A 17537-nucleotide genomic window follows, 5' to 3' on the forward strand; every position below is an offset into this window, starting at 1 on the left:
GTCATCTACTGTGGCTACTGGTAGCTCTTCAATCCTATGTTTCATTCCATAGACATAAATAATATTTACAAGACTGTCTTTGTACAAGCGGTTGGAGTCATTTTCTTGACAATGGGCTTTCATCCAAGATGGCCTTGGCTTCATTGATCTTTTGACTCAAATACACACTGCCATTTCTATCTGGATGATTGGCAATCATCAACTTTCTATATCGGTCTTTGATGATCTGCTTATTTAGATGAATTATCTCATCTCCTTCTATGCCTAGGACCATAAGAGCCTCATTTTCGGTCATCTTGGCTCCAAATCCTTCGTTGATAAACCTTCGTCGTATATAGTCATGCTGGGATGCATGTGGATGGGAAACATCGAATGTCGTTGGTCTTTGCACCTTTATGTTGTTGAGCAAACCTATCATTTCTGGGGTTAAGAGATTGAACTTTCGGTATGCAGAAGCTGTGGTTTTCACAGCAAATGCAACGATGGTGGCTCCTACCCCCACTATTATTGGAAGAACCATGTTTAGCAGAACACAAAAATGCGAATGCGAGTAGAATAGTAGATACTACTACTATACTTTTGGGAGTAAGCATCTTTGGGAGCTTTTGGCATTTCATGGGTGTGCTTGTTCTTTGGTGAAACTAGCTGTCATTTTTCAGAAGTCCAGAGGATGACCATTTGTCTGGTGAAATTTTGTCCACTTTCACTTTTTCACTTTTTTACTCTTCCACATCAGAATATAAAACATGGAAGATTTGTGAATTCCACATTTTCTGCATGATAAGTGAAATACATTTTAAGTATAGAAATTTCTCCAAAGACACCAACAAGAATCAAACAGCTAGTATATTGTTCAGCCAGTAATCACTTCACTCGAATATATCTCTTTTGCATCAAATTATTCACAAGTATTGGTCTTATAGATCAGAGTCGTGCGGCGCAAAAATGTCACGCTGTGAGATCTTTGTTTGTCCTGATGATCCGGCTAAGTAGCAGCTAATCACATATACTAACTGTATTCACCTGTTTAAAGCTATCCACGTGACTCGAATTTTTGTGTTTACACTAAGAATAATGGGCCTAGTAAATTCACAGTATTTCTAGATGCCAGTAGTTGCATACTTCCGTATCAGCTTATGGACAGGAAGACTTGAAAACTCCGAAACCCCTAGGAATCCAATCATACTATCTGGAAGTATTCAGTATTCCTAAGGTCAAAATCCCCCAAAACTTCGATAAATTGTACGAAACACCCTAAGCAACTCGAGAAACCGATGCAATAGTATATCAGGCCAACTACAATTGCGCAATTGGTTGATTCTAAGAATACTATTTAGAAAAATTTTCACTTATCAGACAGGACAAGAATATGTCCTTAACTCTTTGACCAGAGCCTGTAGAGCTTCCGAATTTGCACAGTATATTGCAAGCCTAGTGTGGTATGTTGACCCCAACTACAGAAATGCTACCATCTCTCACTAAAAATATAAATGCTTTCAAACTGGTCTACGGATAACAATCAACCGGAGTTGGAAATGCTAAAATTTGTCAACCGGTGATGCAGCAGAAAAAAAAAAAACTATATAAAAACCCCAATCGCCCTTAATTTTTTCTCCCGTTCAGAATTAATAAATCTAAATAAATTTTTATCAGCTACCAACAAAATGTCGACCTCCTCTTTATCTTGGTTAACCAAATTGAACACCACCGAAACCCCAGAGAAGAACTTGAGACGTTCTTCCATCATCGGTACCATAGGTCCAAAGACCAACAACGTGGAAACCATGGTCAGATTGAGAAAAGCCGGTTTGAATATCGTCAGAATGAACTTCTCGCACGGTTCTTATGAGTACCATCAGTCTGTGGTCGATAATGCCAGAAAGTCCGAACAAGTGTATTCTGGTAGACCTTTGGCCATTGCTTTGGATACCAAGGGTCCTGAAATCAGAACTGGTACTACCATTGACGACAAAGAGTTCCCAATTCAACCCAACCACGAAATGATCTTCACCACCGACGAAGCCTATGCCAAGAAGTGTAACAGCGAGGTGATGTTTGTGGACTATAAAAACATTACCAAGGTTATCAAGGCAGGTAAGATCATTTACATTGATGATGGTGTTTTGTCTTTTGAAGTGTTAGAGGTCAGTGATGACAAGACCTTGAAAGTCAAGTCTGTCAATGCTGGTAAGATCTGTTCGCACAAGGGTGTGAACTTGCCTGGTACTGATGTTGACTTACCAGCATTGTCTGAAAAAGATATTGCTGATATCAGATTTGGTGTCAAGAACGGCGTGCATATGATCTTCGCTTCTTTCATCAGAACCGGTGAAGATATCAAACAAATCAGAAAAGTTTTGGGAGAAGATGGTAAGGACATCCAGATTATTGCTAAAATTGAAAACCAACAAGGTGTTAATAATTTTGACGATATCTTGGCCGAAACCGATGGAGTAATGGTTGCTAGAGGTGATTTGGGTATTGAAATTCCTGCTCCTCAAGTGTTTGTGGTGCAAAAACAATTGATTGCCAAATGTAATTTGGCTGCGAAACCAGTTATTTGTGCTACCCAGATGTTGGAATCCATGACGTATAACCCAAGACCAACCAGAGCCGAAGTTTCGGACGTTGGTAATGCCATTTTGGATGGTGCTGACTGTGTGATGTTGTCTGGTGAAACCGCCAAGGGTAACTATCCTTTTGAAGCTGTTTCCATGATGCACAACACTGCTTTGATTGCTGAAAAGGCCATTGCTTACCAAACCGTCCACAATGAATTGAGATCGTTGGCCGTCAGACCAACTCCTACCACTGAAACATGTGCCATTGCTGCCGTGTCTGCTGCTTACGAACAAGATGCCAAGGCCATTGTGGTTTTGTCTACCTCTGGTTTAACGTCCAGATTGGTTTCCAAGTACAAGCCTAACGTGCCAATTATGATGGTCACCAGAAACGAAAGAGCCGCTAGATACTGTCACTTGTACAGAGGTGTGTATCCTTTTGTTTATCCAAATGCCAAGGTTGAAAACTGGCAAGAAGATGTGGAAAACAGATTGAGATGGGCTGTTTCTGAAGCCATTGACTTGAACATCATCAAAAAGGGTGACTCTATTGTCACCGTCCAAGGTTGGACAAGAGGTTCCGGACACTCTAACACTGTTAGAATTGTCCAGGCCTAAGCTACTGTGTTATGACGCTAGATATTTAGAAACGACAGTAATTAAACAATTAGTACTTGAGATTTCGCACCCTCATGAAATGAAAAATTATCATCCTATCATGAGGTTAGCTGCGCTGAGAATCAGGCCATTAACCCGTGCATTCGTAAGGTTTAACTCCAGCTCCGGAGGAAATCCACCTCGGGACCTGACCACACACTTTGGTTACAAAACAGTGGAGGAAACTGAAAAGGAAAAGCTTGTAGGAGATGTGTTTTCTTCCGTTGCTTCCAGTTACGATATCATGAACGATGTCATGTCTTTTGGGATTCACAGGTTATGGAAAAGCCACTTCTTGAACAGATTGGATGCTGGAATGAGACCTGGCAGTGGACGCCCTCTTGATTTTCTTGATGTTGCTGGGGGTACTGGTGATATTGCCTTTGGTTTGTTGGAGCACGCAGAAAAGAGATTCAACGATTTTCAATCCACCATGACGGTTGCGGACATTAACCCCGACATGTTGAAGGAAGGAGAAAAGAGATACCAAGATACCAAGTGGGCCAAAGAAGCAGATCCACGAGTTAGTTTTTTGGTTCAAAATGGTGAAACTTTGGACAAAATTGCTGATAATTCCAAAGACGTTTATACCATTGCTTTTGGAATTAGAAATTTCACCAACATCCAAAAGGGCTTGGAACAAGCCTATCGGGTATTGAGACCTGGTGGTATCTTTGCTTGTCTTGAGTTTAGTCAAGTGGAAAACCAGTTGTTGGATTACGTTTACCAGACCTATTCGTTCTCGTTAATTCCATTGGCTGGGCAATTAATTGCTGATGATAGAGAATCGTATCAATATCTAGTGGAAAGTATCAGAAGATTTCCCAAGAAAGAAGAGTTCAAAGGAATGATTGAAAAGGCTGGATTCTACGTTCCTGAAAAGGGATATGAAGACTTAACTTTCGGGGTCGCAACCATTCATATTGGAGTGAAATTGTAGAGCTGTAAATAGTCAATGAATGTACCCAATTTAAAGGTTTGTATTTTCAAAGTGGATGGTTCACATATGATGGTAGAGATATTTCAGCTTACATGGTCTCTATGATACCTGAAACCGTAGATATAACCTCACAAAATTTAGAATTAGACCTGTTTCTTTTTTTGGCGAAATTAGCTCGTATGGCGCAGTGGTAGCGCAGCAGATTGCAAATCTGTTGGTCCTTAGTTCGAACCTGAGTGCGAGCTTTTTCTTTTTTTGGTTGTCTATTCCATGCATTCATAAAGTAATACTAATAATTGTAAAATTCCTTTAAAAAGTTCACATTGTTAGCGGTTGCAAAAGCTTGTGCATCGTAAATCAACGAATCTGGTCCACAAGCAATAAGCAAATCCGGCACTTGAAAATCGGAGATTTGTGGCCTGCCTCTTGCAAACATAATTTCTGGTGTTTCAGAGTCCTCAGCTACTTCGAATTCGTCCATCTCGATATTATGCAAGAGACCATCTCTTTGTTCACCCAACTCCGAAGCCATATCCCCCGAAGAAACCAGGCCAGTGACATACAAGTCTACCTGACAATTCAAGTTGAACTCCTTGATCAAAGCCAAGTCCCGTTTATCCCTAACCACCCACACCAATCGGAAGTTGATCTTGACAGTTTTGTAGAAGTTCAAGATCGAAATTGCATATGAGATTCCCGATCCTCCGATTACCATAAGCACATTTTTCCCCTCAAACTCCATGAGACTCAATGAAGACGAGTACGGGAAGCTGATGGTGTACATATGTTCGACGTCGAACTTAAACCTGTTGATGTTGGTGACCACCAAATTTAAGTATTCGTTGTTGTTGATGATAGTGTACGGATGAGCAGGGAAGATCCACTGACGCCAGTTTCGCAGAAGCTGGAGTACCAAATGGGATCCTGGAGTGGTGATCGGGTAATTGATCGGTTTCTCAAACGTCACAAGGGTCAAGCTGCCAAAGTTCTTCACGCTGGTGGAGGCAATTCGAGTAATGTTGAACTTGAACACGATTTGCACGGTCACTAAAAACAAGTTCAACATCGTCAACCAAGTGACACCAGGCCGGGCATGGTAGTTGATGAGCCCCAAGTAGCACACGAGCGTGAGGTTATGTATCACATAAAACGTGTTGTAGTATTTGTTTCTGTACACTTTGATCGAAAGTACCAAAAGCACCACAAACATAAGGAAGATAGCCACTCCCAAGAGGTTAAGGAGTCGTAATACCTTGAACAACTGCCCCATCACCAACCACCTGACCAAGAACCCCACCAGGTGTACGATTCCCAACACAATTACGTACCGGGACATCCACTTGTGTAATTCCACCAAGTACACATAATTGAGTAAGTTGGGTCGCAACGCCAAAAGTAAATCAACCGTAGTCAACACGTACGAAAAGCGGCCGAACCTCTTGAGAAGTGTGCTACTGTTTTCCACGATGTTGGGGAACAAGTTGGCACACAACCCCACGGTCGCCAGGATCCAGAGAGCGATGTGGGTGGATATTTTGAAGGGTTTGGAGTACTTGGGTCGCCTTCTTTCGTAAGCAAGGAACACCGCGAAATACACGAGAGAGCCCGCAAGAAGGATATAGCCCCACTTGATGTTGGCGTAGTGGCTACTGTTGTGGCCATGGCCGTGAGAATCCTTATGGTGTTCTCCTTCGTGCCTTTGTAGTAGGCGAGACATGCTGTTAAAATCAATAGTGCGCACTGCCGTTGTGACCCTAGATGCGACGGCCGCTAGTCGAGACCTTACACAAAGAGACAGTTGCACAAACAGACAGTCCTCTGTGAAAAATATGAGTGTGGACCGCAAGAACACTGTCCCCCAACAAAAGCAAGAAACCAGGTATAAGCTACACCAAACCGGACCTCACCTTCATCTTTCACATTTCAGTGCACGTGTACAGACCAAAAGGTGTCTACGCTCGCCATGATACATGAGCGAAAGCCCAGAACCCCGGATATGTCGGGCAATATGGTCTATCACTAGCCACTTTCTTGGAGACCATGATCACGAGCACTAGTCTCCGTCCCCCAGTTTACACTTCGACAAATTTTAAGCATCCAGCATATAATTAATCCTTGATACATTAGCTACTGACGCCATCCGTCGGGCATGATAGACATTAGCACTCCGCCACCAACGTCACCTCCTCACCAAAAGAAGGTTTGCTACTAGCCACACAGGTGTTAAACCATGTGCTAGAGAAACGTAAATCCCCCGACAATGCAAGGACGCATCTACAGTCTTCCCGACTTAGCTGCAGTGCTAGTGATGAGGCATTGGTGCTTTTACCCCGTTTGGGTAAGTGCGCCTGAGACAAAGTCGGAAGTCCGAACATCAGAGGCTAATTTAGCGACGCCCAGGGAATTGCGGAGCGGGTATATTGCTGATCAATGACATTAGCAGCAAGCGCCTTTGTTTTCTGTGCCGTGGCTGGTGGTGGCTCACCATGTCTGACAATCTTTGGATGCACAAAATGTTGTTTGGAACATACCGAGCTGGTACTTTTTTGAAGATGTGGTTAGTTCCAATATAGGGGTTTGTGATTCGGAGTTGCTTATTTTGTTCAACCAACTGAGTTGAGACGTGTGCTTTACCAAATAATCCTAAACTTTGCTTCAGGCTGGTTGGCATACATTGGGAACTAGAGAACCCATAATTATCAGGACCATAGATGGCTTTACTAGACAACTGGGGATTGAGTTGGATCTCCTTAATATGGGAATACCAAGTTCTTCGTCATAATGCTATCGACATGGTATTTCTGTTCGTTCTTTGAAGTTCCGATCTTTCTCACGAGTTCCGACATGTCTGAGGAGTTCCGATTCTTGAATAATCACAAGACAATGCGAGTAGGAAATGCGACAAGTACACAACGTTAGTGATAACTACAGTTATGAGAGGAAGTATAGGATAATTTTGATGAAGTGAAATTTGAGCATCAACTTGTGGCTTCTGTTATCCATTTCAGCAGACTTGGAAATTTAGGTTTCTGTATCTTTTTTACAAATTGCTTTCATCGAAACTGATCAAATAGGATAAGCATACGGGTGGAATCTGAAAACATCTTTCGTTAAAGTTTGCGCCTCTGTCGATTGCTGACATACTTAAAAGTGTGGCCGCCTCAGTGGATGTGAACCAAGCATCAGCATTGCCGTCAAGACACAGGCGAAATGCAGATCCGCACTGTAATCGAGATCATGAAAGCTTCTATTGTAATTACGTAGTCTCCGCTTGAAAGGATAATTCCAGCCGACTGCATCGAACGCTGAATTAGTGAATGCATAAAACCACACGGGGTCCTTTTTTGTCGCTGGATTAGGAAATTATTGTGTCTGTTCCTGTAGACGAATGCGACAAAATTCACCCTGAAGCTGGATAGTGCAGCGCTGTATGCAAGTGGCCAAGTGTGTGCCTGAAAAAAATGCGACTGTTAGCTTCAAGTTACCAACATACTGAGATTTAAGCATGTCTGCTTCTCAGACACTATGCACGCAATTTGCAGACACTGGAATTTGAAAACTTGAAGAGACGGCTTGGAAGCTGAAAGACTGATACCACATCATGGGTGATATGATGAAGGTTCTCAAAAGTTGCTTGAACTTGCATGCTTCGCTGAACATACTTTGATTGTCGAAGATTCCAATTACGCCGTGCATACGAAGGTAATCGCACATAATAATCATGCGTGAGAAGTGAGGTGTAAAAGCATTCATGGTTTTGTGTCCGACACGATGATTTTCTCCCATTCCTGCCTCATTACGTCTTGGGGAAATTTATTTTCTCCTACCTAAAATTAGATACCGGTCTTCACCACCGGCGTAAACTCTATCCCGTATTTTGCGCGACACTGCGATTGGCGCGCTGCAAGCGGCTGGATTCAACGACAGTGTTTAAGGATCCACTCGCGACAAGTAGGCGGTGCGCTATGCAGCATTGTCTGCATGAGATGGTGTGTCTGCCACTGTAAGATTCTCGCTAAACTGACTCTGCCCTTAACCGCTGGATATCAGGACTTCGGTCTCGCCTTGGTTACCGACTATAACCGCCCAAGCCCCAACCAACTTAACAAGTGGTCAGGATAGCATTTGCTGCAGATACTATGTCCGAATATTTTTTAAGATGGTGTGGCAAATGCTGGTAATAAATCAAAATAATAAAAAATAAATCATATTGCGCTTCGTCACCAATGCGTGATTATTCATTGCAGACAATTTTAGAAATTAAGTGTCTGAAATGGCTGCCTAATTCGGAAGGATGCCAATGTCCCACATTTATTTGTATTTAAATGCTTCTATATTTCCCCCCTACCATGCTTTTTTTTCAATAACAAACATCACACAACGACAAGTTTTTATACAGACATTTATCCCTTAAACATCTGTACTCTTACTATCCATCCTTCCTCGGCACTTGCAACATTTTAGACATTTGCCTACCCCGTATCCGCTACCCCCCAACCCGGAAATCTATTTCTGCTCAAGACACAATGGTATACTCCAAAGAATCGAGCAAGTGGAAAGCGTACCAGTTCTCGGATCCCTTTGCCACCAACTCGTTTTTGGTGTGCAACAAAACAAATAAGATATTCTGCAGACCCGACTGTGATAGTGTGGCCAAGACCGATTTAAAATCGGATATCAAGTTTGTGGACTTCTACGAAGATGCCATCAAGTCGGGATACAAGCCATGTAAGTTTTGTGAACCAGTCACCAAACCTGCCATTGACGTGGAGTTACTCATCAAGTGTGTTAACAACATCAACCGGGAAATTGGATTTATGAACCCCTTAATTGATGAAGATGAAGAATACAATAATGAAAAAATCAAAGAGAACATTTTGGAGTCTAAAATCTCCAATAAAGAACATATCATGAAGGTGTTGGACCAGTCTGTGAATTGCAGAAGATAACATGTACCGATGATAAATGAGCAACGCCCGCTCAGTAAGGATATGGTACAAAGCGTGAATCTCTCCAAGAATGACAGCGATCACTATCGTCTCGTGGACTTGGCGTGCCGCCATTTAGCCCACGCAGCTGCCACGAATCTCTTTTTCCCCAAGAAGTACGCCGACGAGGATGTGAGTACGGTCGGTGGTAAGAAGAAGAGAAGAAGAGGAGGGGTATTGGGCTTTAAAGAATTGGCCGCCAAGTCCAAGTTGTCGGCGTGGCACTTTCACCGGGTGTTCAAGTCAGTGACAGGCTTGACTCCTAAGACCTATGGAGACAGATGTAACGAGTTTTTGGAGAAGTTCAAGGACTCGGAATACGTGAATTATTCCAAGTTCAACCAGTCAATTACGCCGGTTTCACAACAAACATCACTAAACAACTCAACTATTGACAATCACCACATCAAGAGACAAAAGGTTTCACTGATGGAGCCTATGGCTGATAACTACGGATATAACTACAGCCATCACTCAAGCAGCCTCCCCAACATGTACCAGAACGAGGCTCCAGTCGACACGATGGTGGATCAGTACTATAACGCTCTTGCGCCAACTTCAGCACCCGTTCCATCGCAGTTTGGACAGTACCAAATGCCCGTGCAACCCCAATTTGACTTCCAGCCACAGACGGTGTCTGACGAAGTGCAAACGCAAACATACCCATTCTCCAACAGGCTGTCAATACCCGACTTGAGTATGAGTAGTACCAGCACATCTGCTGCTGTGGGGACTGCCAACATCTCGCCCATCAGCTTGGAGATGGATGAAGTTCAGGTACCTTCTATTTTCAAGAAGGACTATAAGATTGATATACCTGACATAACCGGCGACTTTGGTTCGATGGGAAACTTGGGTCTCATGGATTCTGGAGCTCCTATGGAGCCCATTGAGTTTTTGAACCAGGTTAGTTTTGATGATAACGACTTTCATGAATTTTTAGCTTCTGTGTAAATCCGTACAATGAGAATAGATAATGAACAGAAGACTACGGGGTATTCGATGTAGAAATAATCAATATAATATGATGGAATTACTGAATATACTGATAGATGCAAATTATTGAAGTATAGATGCAAATTGAACTATTCCACATTTTCAGGAAAAAGTGGACGCATGTGGGCATGGAACGATAATTACCCGAAAGTAAACACATGCAAGCACAGACGGGGTGTTTTCAGACACAATTGGTCAATTGTATACAATAGAATTGTACTCTATAATAATTGTGCATTATAATACAAGAATAGGAAGACGAGGCTACGAATCATTGATTTTGCGCATCTTAAGCAGCTCGTCGAGCTGACTGATACTAGGGAGTTGGTAGCTTCTTTTGCGGGAGTCGGGTCCTAACACCGAGCCCGGGCCAGAGGGAGACAATCCCAAGCCCAAGCCGGTGACAGGGGTGGCAGAATTGGAATTGTGAGCACCTACTGTCCCTTTCCCGGCACTCATACTAGGAGTTCGCAGGTAGTGGCCCCTGTCGTGTTCCGCGGGCCGGTAATCGCGTTCACGTTCCCGCTCGCGCTCGGCCTGATGCTGCGGCGTGGCTCTGTTAGCGCCAGGCGTGTCAATGGAATGGCGCGGGGTGGGGGGGTCAATGGCCGGAAATGGATACTGAAAGTTCTTCTCGAATTTCTCGATCTTATCGAGAATTTTCGTGTCCAGACGTTCTTCTTTCAGCAATGGCGAATACGACCGCAGTGGCTTATGTGACACAATGTGTGGGGTGGGGAGCACCAAATTCAGTGATGGCTCGGACGTAGGATATGGCCCCTGTGGCTGTGGGGTGTTGGGAGCTAGGGCGAACGGTTGATGGAATGCTGGCACCGAGATGTTGGATGGTGTCACCACCGGTGGTGTGAGGGAGCTGGAATTCGCACCATTTGCATTATTTGGACCGCCAGCCAGGCCGTGCCCCGCGCCCGCACCAGAACCAGCACCAGCACCAGAACCAGAACCAGAACTCAGCGTCGAACCGTGCTCTCGCTTGACCTGAGGAATCCCAGCTGGGGCTGAATTGCTCTGTACTGTCGCTGGTCGTTCCTCCTGCACGTCCTGGACGTTGTATCGCGGATTTAACGTGTAATTTTGCACCAAGCCCGGCGCCGGCACGGTACCCGACAGAGACGTTTTGTTAAAGCCATCGTTCAAAATTACCAGGTTACTCAAGTTCAGGAGAAGGTAGTGCTTAAAGTTGTTGAGATCGTTTAAGTTATTGGTCTGCAAAATCTCGATGAGCTTGACTAGATTCTTCTGTTGAAATCGATATTCATTGAGAAAGTAGTCGAACTTGTTGAGGAGGTTGGCCACATCGAATTTGAGGTGGTTGAAGTTGTTGAGGAGCTCGAGATATTTATCGAGGGAGACGTTAGGGTGCGGCGCATAATGCTGGAGGTGGTGGTACTGAGGGTACGACTGTTGTGCCAGGGATGTGGTGCCCACAGGTGGACCTCCAGGGCCTCCGGGACCTCCAGGACCTCCTAACCCGACGCCAACGCCACCAGGACCTCCCACTCCAACGCCAACTCCAGGCCCCCCCACTCCAACTCCACCCCCACCACCCGGCGACGGTGGGAGCTCCCACAGACTCGGAGAGGCAGTCGGCCCGTAGTACTCGTCCTGGTCGAGCACCACCTCCTTGCTATTGTTCTTCAGCAGTCGGCGTTTAATCAAACGCAATGAATCGACGTCGCCTTTGCGAAACTGGTTATGTGAATGCTTAAACTCCCATACAAGCGTCTGGGAGTCGCCTGGTGTGTCTTCACCACTATTGACCTTGTGAAACCCGTACATGTTGAGCTGGCGGATGAAACTGGCGATGTTGGTGTGCTTGAAATATTGACTTAAAGCCTTCAGAAACTGCTCGGACGGTACGAGTAAAAACGAGTCATTGGCGGGGGTCCACCAGATTAGATGATGAAGTTGTGGATCTTGAAGCATATCATAGAGCTTATGGATAAATATTGTTTGATGCTTGGACTTGGTTAGCTCCGGTAAACTATGGGATCGTTTAGACATTGTTTTAGGTGAGAGAAGGATAAGTTGAAAAGAACATGTGAGGAAGGGGAAGAGAGCGCGACAATGTCCCGCGGGAAATAATACGAGGTGCGAGATATGAACGGGATGGTCCTAGGGCCGCGCTAGCAGGGCCGTAAGCAGGGCCGCACCGAGGAGCGCGACATTACACCCCTATGACCATCTAGGAAGCTGATATCGGCGGCTGCACCGGGGAGATGAAACCGGTAACGCACAGACGCATTGTTCCGGTTCCCCGGTGCAACCTAACTGAAGGTTGTAGCGCCAGGTACCTTTTGAAATCTTGATAGCCGCCCGGGCCTCCGCCCCTCACGCTGCCACCGCCACCTTCTACCGCCAGACCGCCAGACCTAGCGCCAGTTACCCCCGCGACTTGTTTCATTCAACCCTTTCGCCAAACCCGTTTCGTTTCATAAGCTGCCTGCCGCCACATGATCAGGCTGATCTCTCTAACGGTCTAAATTTACCCCCTCTACTGCCGCTCCCCGGTATCATTAAGTCACCTAATTACTTGACTCTCAATTACTACGTGCATGAAACCGGTAGATGTGTCCTTTATCCATACCACCATGTCATGACATTCCAAGTTTTAGTATCATCGTATCTCGCAGCTGCCCGACTCATTCCCTAACCCCTTCTAAATGGGGAAAATATCCGGACGTCGTCTTGAGGATTTTGCCCATTTCAGTCACTGACTCCAAAAATAAACTTTTTTGGTTCGCCACTCACCATGCGTTCCACATGGCTCTGCTCGCCTGTGTTCCGTTTTGCCTCTAGCAAACAAAAAATAAAAAATTTCTATTGCAGTGGTCGCTATTTGTTAAAGGTTTTCTTTTTTCAAGTCATTTCTTTTTTAAGGCCAATTTCATCTTTACCAGAAAATTTTCGTGGGTTTGGTATTTTCATATATTTTGTGTTGTTTGGCGATTTTGAATTTTCATCCCTTACTCATCTTCTACATAATCAAATGAACCAATATAACAACGATAAATCATCGGATTTCTTTAATCCGTTGTTCGTTGATGATGAGGATACATCCAACAAGTTTCAATCGTACCTTCTTAAGAAGAAGCTCAAAATCAACCAAAAGAACAACTTCAAAAAGCAGCGCTCTCGCTCCCTCCCCATCATAAACTATTCCAGTAACCCTCAACTGGCCGCCCAGCATCATCATAAGAAGAAGAGCATCGTCCCTCCGTTACCGCCCATAAACTTATCGTCGTTAAAGGAGATCGATTTAAATGAAATTCTCAAGAACCCCCAGCTTCGTCACGATATTCTTTTTGACCCCCAACTTCAGTTCAGACCAAACCTTGACGGTGAGCGTGGTAGAAGAAAGAGACTGATCATCGACAAATACTGGTTGGAGATTTTGAAGGAGTGCTCCCAATTTTTTACCCCCGTCGCCTCGTCTACGTCGGCTGCTGTTAAGCTTGTCCGTCTCCCGCTCCTTTTCCAAACCTTAAGAGACATTCTCATTTCTCTCCTTCCCATCAAAAACAGGCTGATCATTTACGAGGTGTTTGATCTTGAACTTATCTACCAGGAGCTCCAGGTCCGCAACTTCAACTTTGTCAAGCTTAGCAAGTTTCTCCACTCTTTTTTCAAAACTCATTGTGCGCCCATGCGGGATGAGTTGGTCAACTTGATGTACCAGAAGTTTGAACACAGCTACGAGAATGCAAACTTGCCGGCGTTGATCGAGGGCTTGAAGTTAATTTTCCAGATTTTGGAATGCATGAAGTTGGACATCGCCAACCATCAGGTTCGGTTGTTGAGGCCCATTTTAATCGAGACGGCTGTGGAATTTGAGAAGGACTACTTCAACCAGTTGGTACTCTACAACAAGATCAACTTGAATGATTCTGTTAGTTGGTTCAACTACAACTTGGATAAGAACATCAAGGCGGGTAAGGTTTCGGACGCCAGAACCGAAATCAACTTGAAGACAAATTTGGTTCTTTCGGTATTTGACTTGTTGAGCTGCCAGAAACTCGTCAACGAGTTTCCTCAGACCTTGAGCTTTGATCATACTCGGTTGATCTTGTTGAGAGCTGACATAAGACAAATCATCGTGTTGAAGTTGTGTGTGATTTTATACCAAAATTTGGTGTCGGAAAAGAACTTACCCAAGAGTCTTTTAAGTGCTGACAACTTAAGCAAGATCAAACAGGAGATTTTGTCCATTGTCACTGATTCAAACGGCAATGTCAAATGGACAAAAAACATTCACATGATCAGTTTACAGTTGATTAAATGGTTGAACTTACCCAACCAACTGCACGATGCAGAGCTCTTGGATTTCTCAAACAACTGGTTGATCAAGCAGATTCAACCCAACTCAAAGGTCTATCAGTTGATGGAAGTTAACTACTTCAACTCGTTGTTGGCGACTTCGAAGAAGAACTTGAATGGTGGGGAAGTTAATGATAATATTGCCAGCAGGCTATTGATTCTAATTAACTTTAATTGGAACGTTTTCGGGGATTACTACAGGAATTCGGTATGATATTTTTCTCCTTTTTTTGCATTCTTTATGATAATGATGGAATAACTAGAGTTAATAAGCTAATGTATATTAACAGTAATGATCACCTCGAGCGGTTCCATGTTTTCTCGTGGCTCATCGCAAGTTGGTCGCGTACGCTTCTCATTGACGTAAATTAGAAACACTGCCTACTCCTGTTTTGGTTTTGTTCCCAGACCACCTTCACTCTTATGCTCCCCAACATTACCACCCACGCTGGTGAGCTTGGTTTCGTTCAAGTACCGCTCGAAAAGGGTATCAAAATTACTCTCTTCTGAACGAGACCATTCATTGGTGTTCAATTCGGGTGCTTCTGGTTTAATACTCTCTTTCTGCGAAAGTTTATCCTCTGAACTAGGGGTTAAATGTGTCGATTCTCGTTGTTTACGAAGGTCTGGTTCACCTATCCGTAGTTGCTTTAATATTATCAAATACTTGCTTAACACCACACCCACCACCGTCCCCACGATCCCACTCACAATCACGTACTGAACCATCACCACTACAAACTCGCCTGTTTTAGGCACATCGATTTGCTTCACTCCTAGTATTAATTTGACTGGTAGTAAGACGGATCCAGCCGTATACTCCACAATCCGAAACGTGTAGACAAACGGCTCCCAAACAAACTTCTGCCATGGAAACAATACAACCTGGGCGAACAGTATAGCCGAATCGGCTATCCAACTTGCAAAATTGTTCATAAAGCCCATACTATGATGTGTGACATACTACAGCCTTATTGTCAGGAGTCGCACTGTTTGCAATTCCTGAGGGATTTTAGCGGAATAAAATTTTTTTTCTCATATAAAACGAGCAAAGCCCGCACTCACCAAAAAAGTTACAGAAAAGCGCTAGCCCTCAAAGCCAGAGAACTCATACAAACAGGAATAGAAGAGCTTATTTAGGAACAGAAGAGGCTGCTATTCAGTGTACTCGTACCTTCCACGCCTCTGCCTTCTAGTCGCCTCCTTTTCCTCCTTCTTCACTCGCACTTTATCGTCTTAAACGACCTGTCTGACCAGTGCTTGACCTTTACAACAACTGCAAAAAAACATGACTGAAAAGAAGAAAACAATTACTAAGTTGAGCAAGCTTTTCAACTTGTCCCAGACCAACTTATCACTGCTGAGTCTCAAAGATAAAGATTCTCATGATCTCACCAGCCTTTCTCAAATGCAAATAGCTTCGGCAACTTCTGTCAACAGCAACTTCCCACCAGTGAATGAATCAGAAAAGGAAACCCTTCCATCTATTTCCAGTAAAACTAGTGCCACTAGATCACATTCTCCTTCCGTGCTTGATAGTTCTCAGCTTCCCCCGATGGTCAATATGCCAGATTCTTTGGTTGCAAAATTAAATTTCGACGCCCGAGAAAAGGACAAGGATAAGGATTCTAGACCAAAGAGTGGTAGCACATCCCGAGTCAACTCTCCACCCATATCACGATCTAATAGTGTTATCGCAGTGAACAAGCCTCGTTTCAAGCTTACAGAGACTTCTCATGAGCATAACCTTAAAAGTGCAAAGAGACAAGAAAAATTGACCAATATGTTAAAAGATTTGCTTGGAGCCAAAAAGTTGCGTAATGAAGCCAAGCTGGCGGTTCCTAACATTCTAGGTGAACACTTTCCTGCCCAAGGTGCTAACCAACCCCCTACGCTATTTGCTGGTCTTGTAAATCAAATAAAGCATTCGGATGAAACTGCCTCGGCCTCAGATGCTTCTATCGACCGGTCTTTTGCAGAAAAATATGGTCGCTGCCAAGAAGTAATAGGAAAAGGTGCGTTTGGAACCGTTAGAATCTCCCACAAACGTGTTGGTGATGCTGAAGGTGAAGAAGCGTTGTACGCTGTTAAGGAGTTTCGCCGTAAACCTAACGAGCTGGAGAAGAAGTTCAATCGGAGATTGACTTCGGAATTTTGCATTTCATCATCATTAAAGAATATTAACATCATTGATACGCTAGACTTGTTGAAAGATGCCAAGGGTGATTATGTTGAAGTAATGGAGTTCTGTAGTGGAGGAGACTTATATACCTTAATCATCGCCAGTGGCAAGTTAGAGTATGCCGAAGCTGATTGTTTCTTCAAGCAACTCATCAAGGGAGTTAATTACATGCACGATATGGGTGTTAGCCACCGAGATTTGAAGCCAGAAAACTTGTTATTAACTCCAAACGGTATCTTGAAAATTACTGATTTTGGTAACTCTGAATGTTTCAAGATGGCCTGGGAACAAGAGGTTCAGCTAAGCGAAGGCATTTGCGGGTCCTCGCCATACATAGCTCCAGAAGAGTTCACCACTAACCATTTCGATTCTCGATGTGTGGATATCTGGTCTTGTGGAGTCATTTACATGGCTATGAGAACCGGTAGACAGTTATGGTCTGTTGCAGACCCCGAAAAAGATGAGTTTTTCAGAGAATACTTGGTTAAACGGAGAAACTCAACCGGGTATGAACCCATCGAAAACCTCAAAAGAGCCCGGTGCCGGAATGTTATCTATTCGATTCTTGACCCTAAACCCAGCAGAAGAATCACTGGTAAACAGATTTTGAATAGTGAATGGGGAAGAGAAATTAAGTTGTGCCCTGCTGCCAAAGGTGAATTAGAAGTACTAACTTCTCCTGTTGGAGGTAACATCCCCACGGTGGCCGAATAGGCCTTTTACGATTTAGACATATACGCTGTATATAGATGACGAATAATGAATACTAATAAATTCCTGAATCCTAAAAATCGTGCTCTTCACATTTGCTTTTGTTGATGAAACGAAGAAAAAATACAAACAATCTCACAACGCGTACAAGAATTGGTTCTTTT

General features: G+C 43.9%; 9 protein-coding genes and 1 non-coding gene across 10 annotated transcripts; 6 read left to right on the forward strand and 4 right to left on the reverse strand. All coding sequences in view use genetic code 12, as the record gives it.

Annotated features, from left to right (window-relative positions):
• Window positions 1-97: 97 nt before the first annotated feature.
• Window positions 98-520, reverse strand: MDJ2 (Mitochondrial import motor associating protein; the record flags this gene model as incomplete). The annotated part of the gene is made up of 1 exon (XM_006683786.1): window positions 98-520. The coding sequence occupies one exon, from the start codon at window positions 518-520 to the stop codon at window positions 98-100; it is 423 nt and encodes a 140-aa protein (XP_006683849.1).
• A 1144-nt stretch (window positions 521-1664) lies between these two features.
• Window positions 1665-3179, forward strand: PYK1 (Pyruvate kinase; the record flags this gene model as incomplete). The annotated part of the gene is made up of 1 exon (XM_006684033.1): window positions 1665-3179. The coding sequence occupies one exon, from the start codon at window positions 1665-1667 to the stop codon at window positions 3177-3179; it is 1515 nt and encodes a 504-aa protein (XP_006684096.1).
• A 100-nt stretch (window positions 3180-3279) lies between these two features.
• Window positions 3280-4158, forward strand: COQ5 (2-hexaprenyl-6-methoxy-1,4-benzoquinone methyltransferase; the record flags this gene model as incomplete). The annotated part of the gene is made up of 1 exon (XM_006683784.1): window positions 3280-4158. One exon carries the CDS (start codon window positions 3280-3282, stop codon window positions 4156-4158), a length of 879 nt encoding a protein of 292 aa, XP_006683847.1.
• A 173-nt stretch (window positions 4159-4331) lies between these two features.
• Window positions 4332-4403, forward strand: PSN45_002797. Its single transcript has one exon. It is a non-coding gene; the product is annotated as a tRNA-Cys (tRNA).
• Window positions 4404-4447: 44 nt separating this feature from the next.
• AIM14 (Ferric reductase like transmembrane component) lies at window positions 4448-5875 on the reverse strand (the record flags this gene model as incomplete). The annotated part of the gene is made up of 1 exon (XM_006684031.1): window positions 4448-5875. One exon carries the CDS (start codon window positions 5873-5875, stop codon window positions 4448-4450), a length of 1428 nt encoding a protein of 475 aa, XP_006684094.1.
• Window positions 5876-8684: 2809 nt separating this feature from the next.
• On the forward strand, window positions 8685-10100 carry PSN45_002799 (uncharacterized protein; the record flags this gene model as incomplete). The annotated part of the gene is made up of 2 exons (XM_006684029.1): window positions 8685-9085; window positions 9143-10100. The coding sequence occupies 2 exons, from the start codon at window positions 8685-8687 to the stop codon at window positions 10098-10100; spliced, it is 1359 nt and encodes a 452-aa protein (XP_006684092.1).
• A 306-nt stretch (window positions 10101-10406) lies between these two features.
• Window positions 10407-12167, reverse strand: SFL1 (Flocculation suppression protein; the record flags this gene model as incomplete). The annotated part of the gene is made up of 2 exons (XM_066157937.1): window positions 10407-10922; window positions 11307-12167. 2 exons carry the CDS (start codon window positions 12165-12167, stop codon window positions 10407-10409), a joined length of 1377 nt encoding a protein of 458 aa, XP_066014034.1.
• A 985-nt stretch (window positions 12168-13152) lies between these two features.
• On the forward strand, window positions 13153-14694 carry SOK1 (Protein SOSEKI 1; the record flags this gene model as incomplete). The annotated part of the gene is made up of 1 exon (XM_006684027.1): window positions 13153-14694. One exon carries the CDS (start codon window positions 13153-13155, stop codon window positions 14692-14694), a length of 1542 nt encoding a protein of 513 aa, XP_006684090.1.
• A 167-nt stretch (window positions 14695-14861) lies between these two features.
• On the reverse strand, window positions 14862-15425 carry PSN45_002802 (uncharacterized protein; the record flags this gene model as incomplete). Its single annotated transcript, XM_006683782.1, has 1 exon — window positions 14862-15425. One exon carries the CDS (start codon window positions 15423-15425, stop codon window positions 14862-14864), a length of 564 nt encoding a protein of 187 aa, XP_006683845.1.
• A 343-nt stretch (window positions 15426-15768) lies between these two features.
• Window positions 15769-17376, forward strand: SAT4 (serine/threonine-protein kinase HAL4/sat4; the record flags this gene model as incomplete). The annotated part of the gene is made up of 1 exon (XM_006683781.2): window positions 15769-17376. The coding sequence occupies one exon, from the start codon at window positions 15769-15771 to the stop codon at window positions 17374-17376; it is 1608 nt and encodes a 535-aa protein (XP_006683844.2).
• Window positions 17377-17537: the final 161 nt, after the last annotated feature.

This window comes from Yamadazyma tenuis, chromosome 3 (assembly GCF_029203305.1).
Source record: "Yamadazyma tenuis chromosome 3, complete sequence".
Classification (NCBI taxonomy): Eukaryota; Fungi; Ascomycota; class Pichiomycetes; order Serinales; family Debaryomycetaceae; genus Yamadazyma; species Yamadazyma tenuis.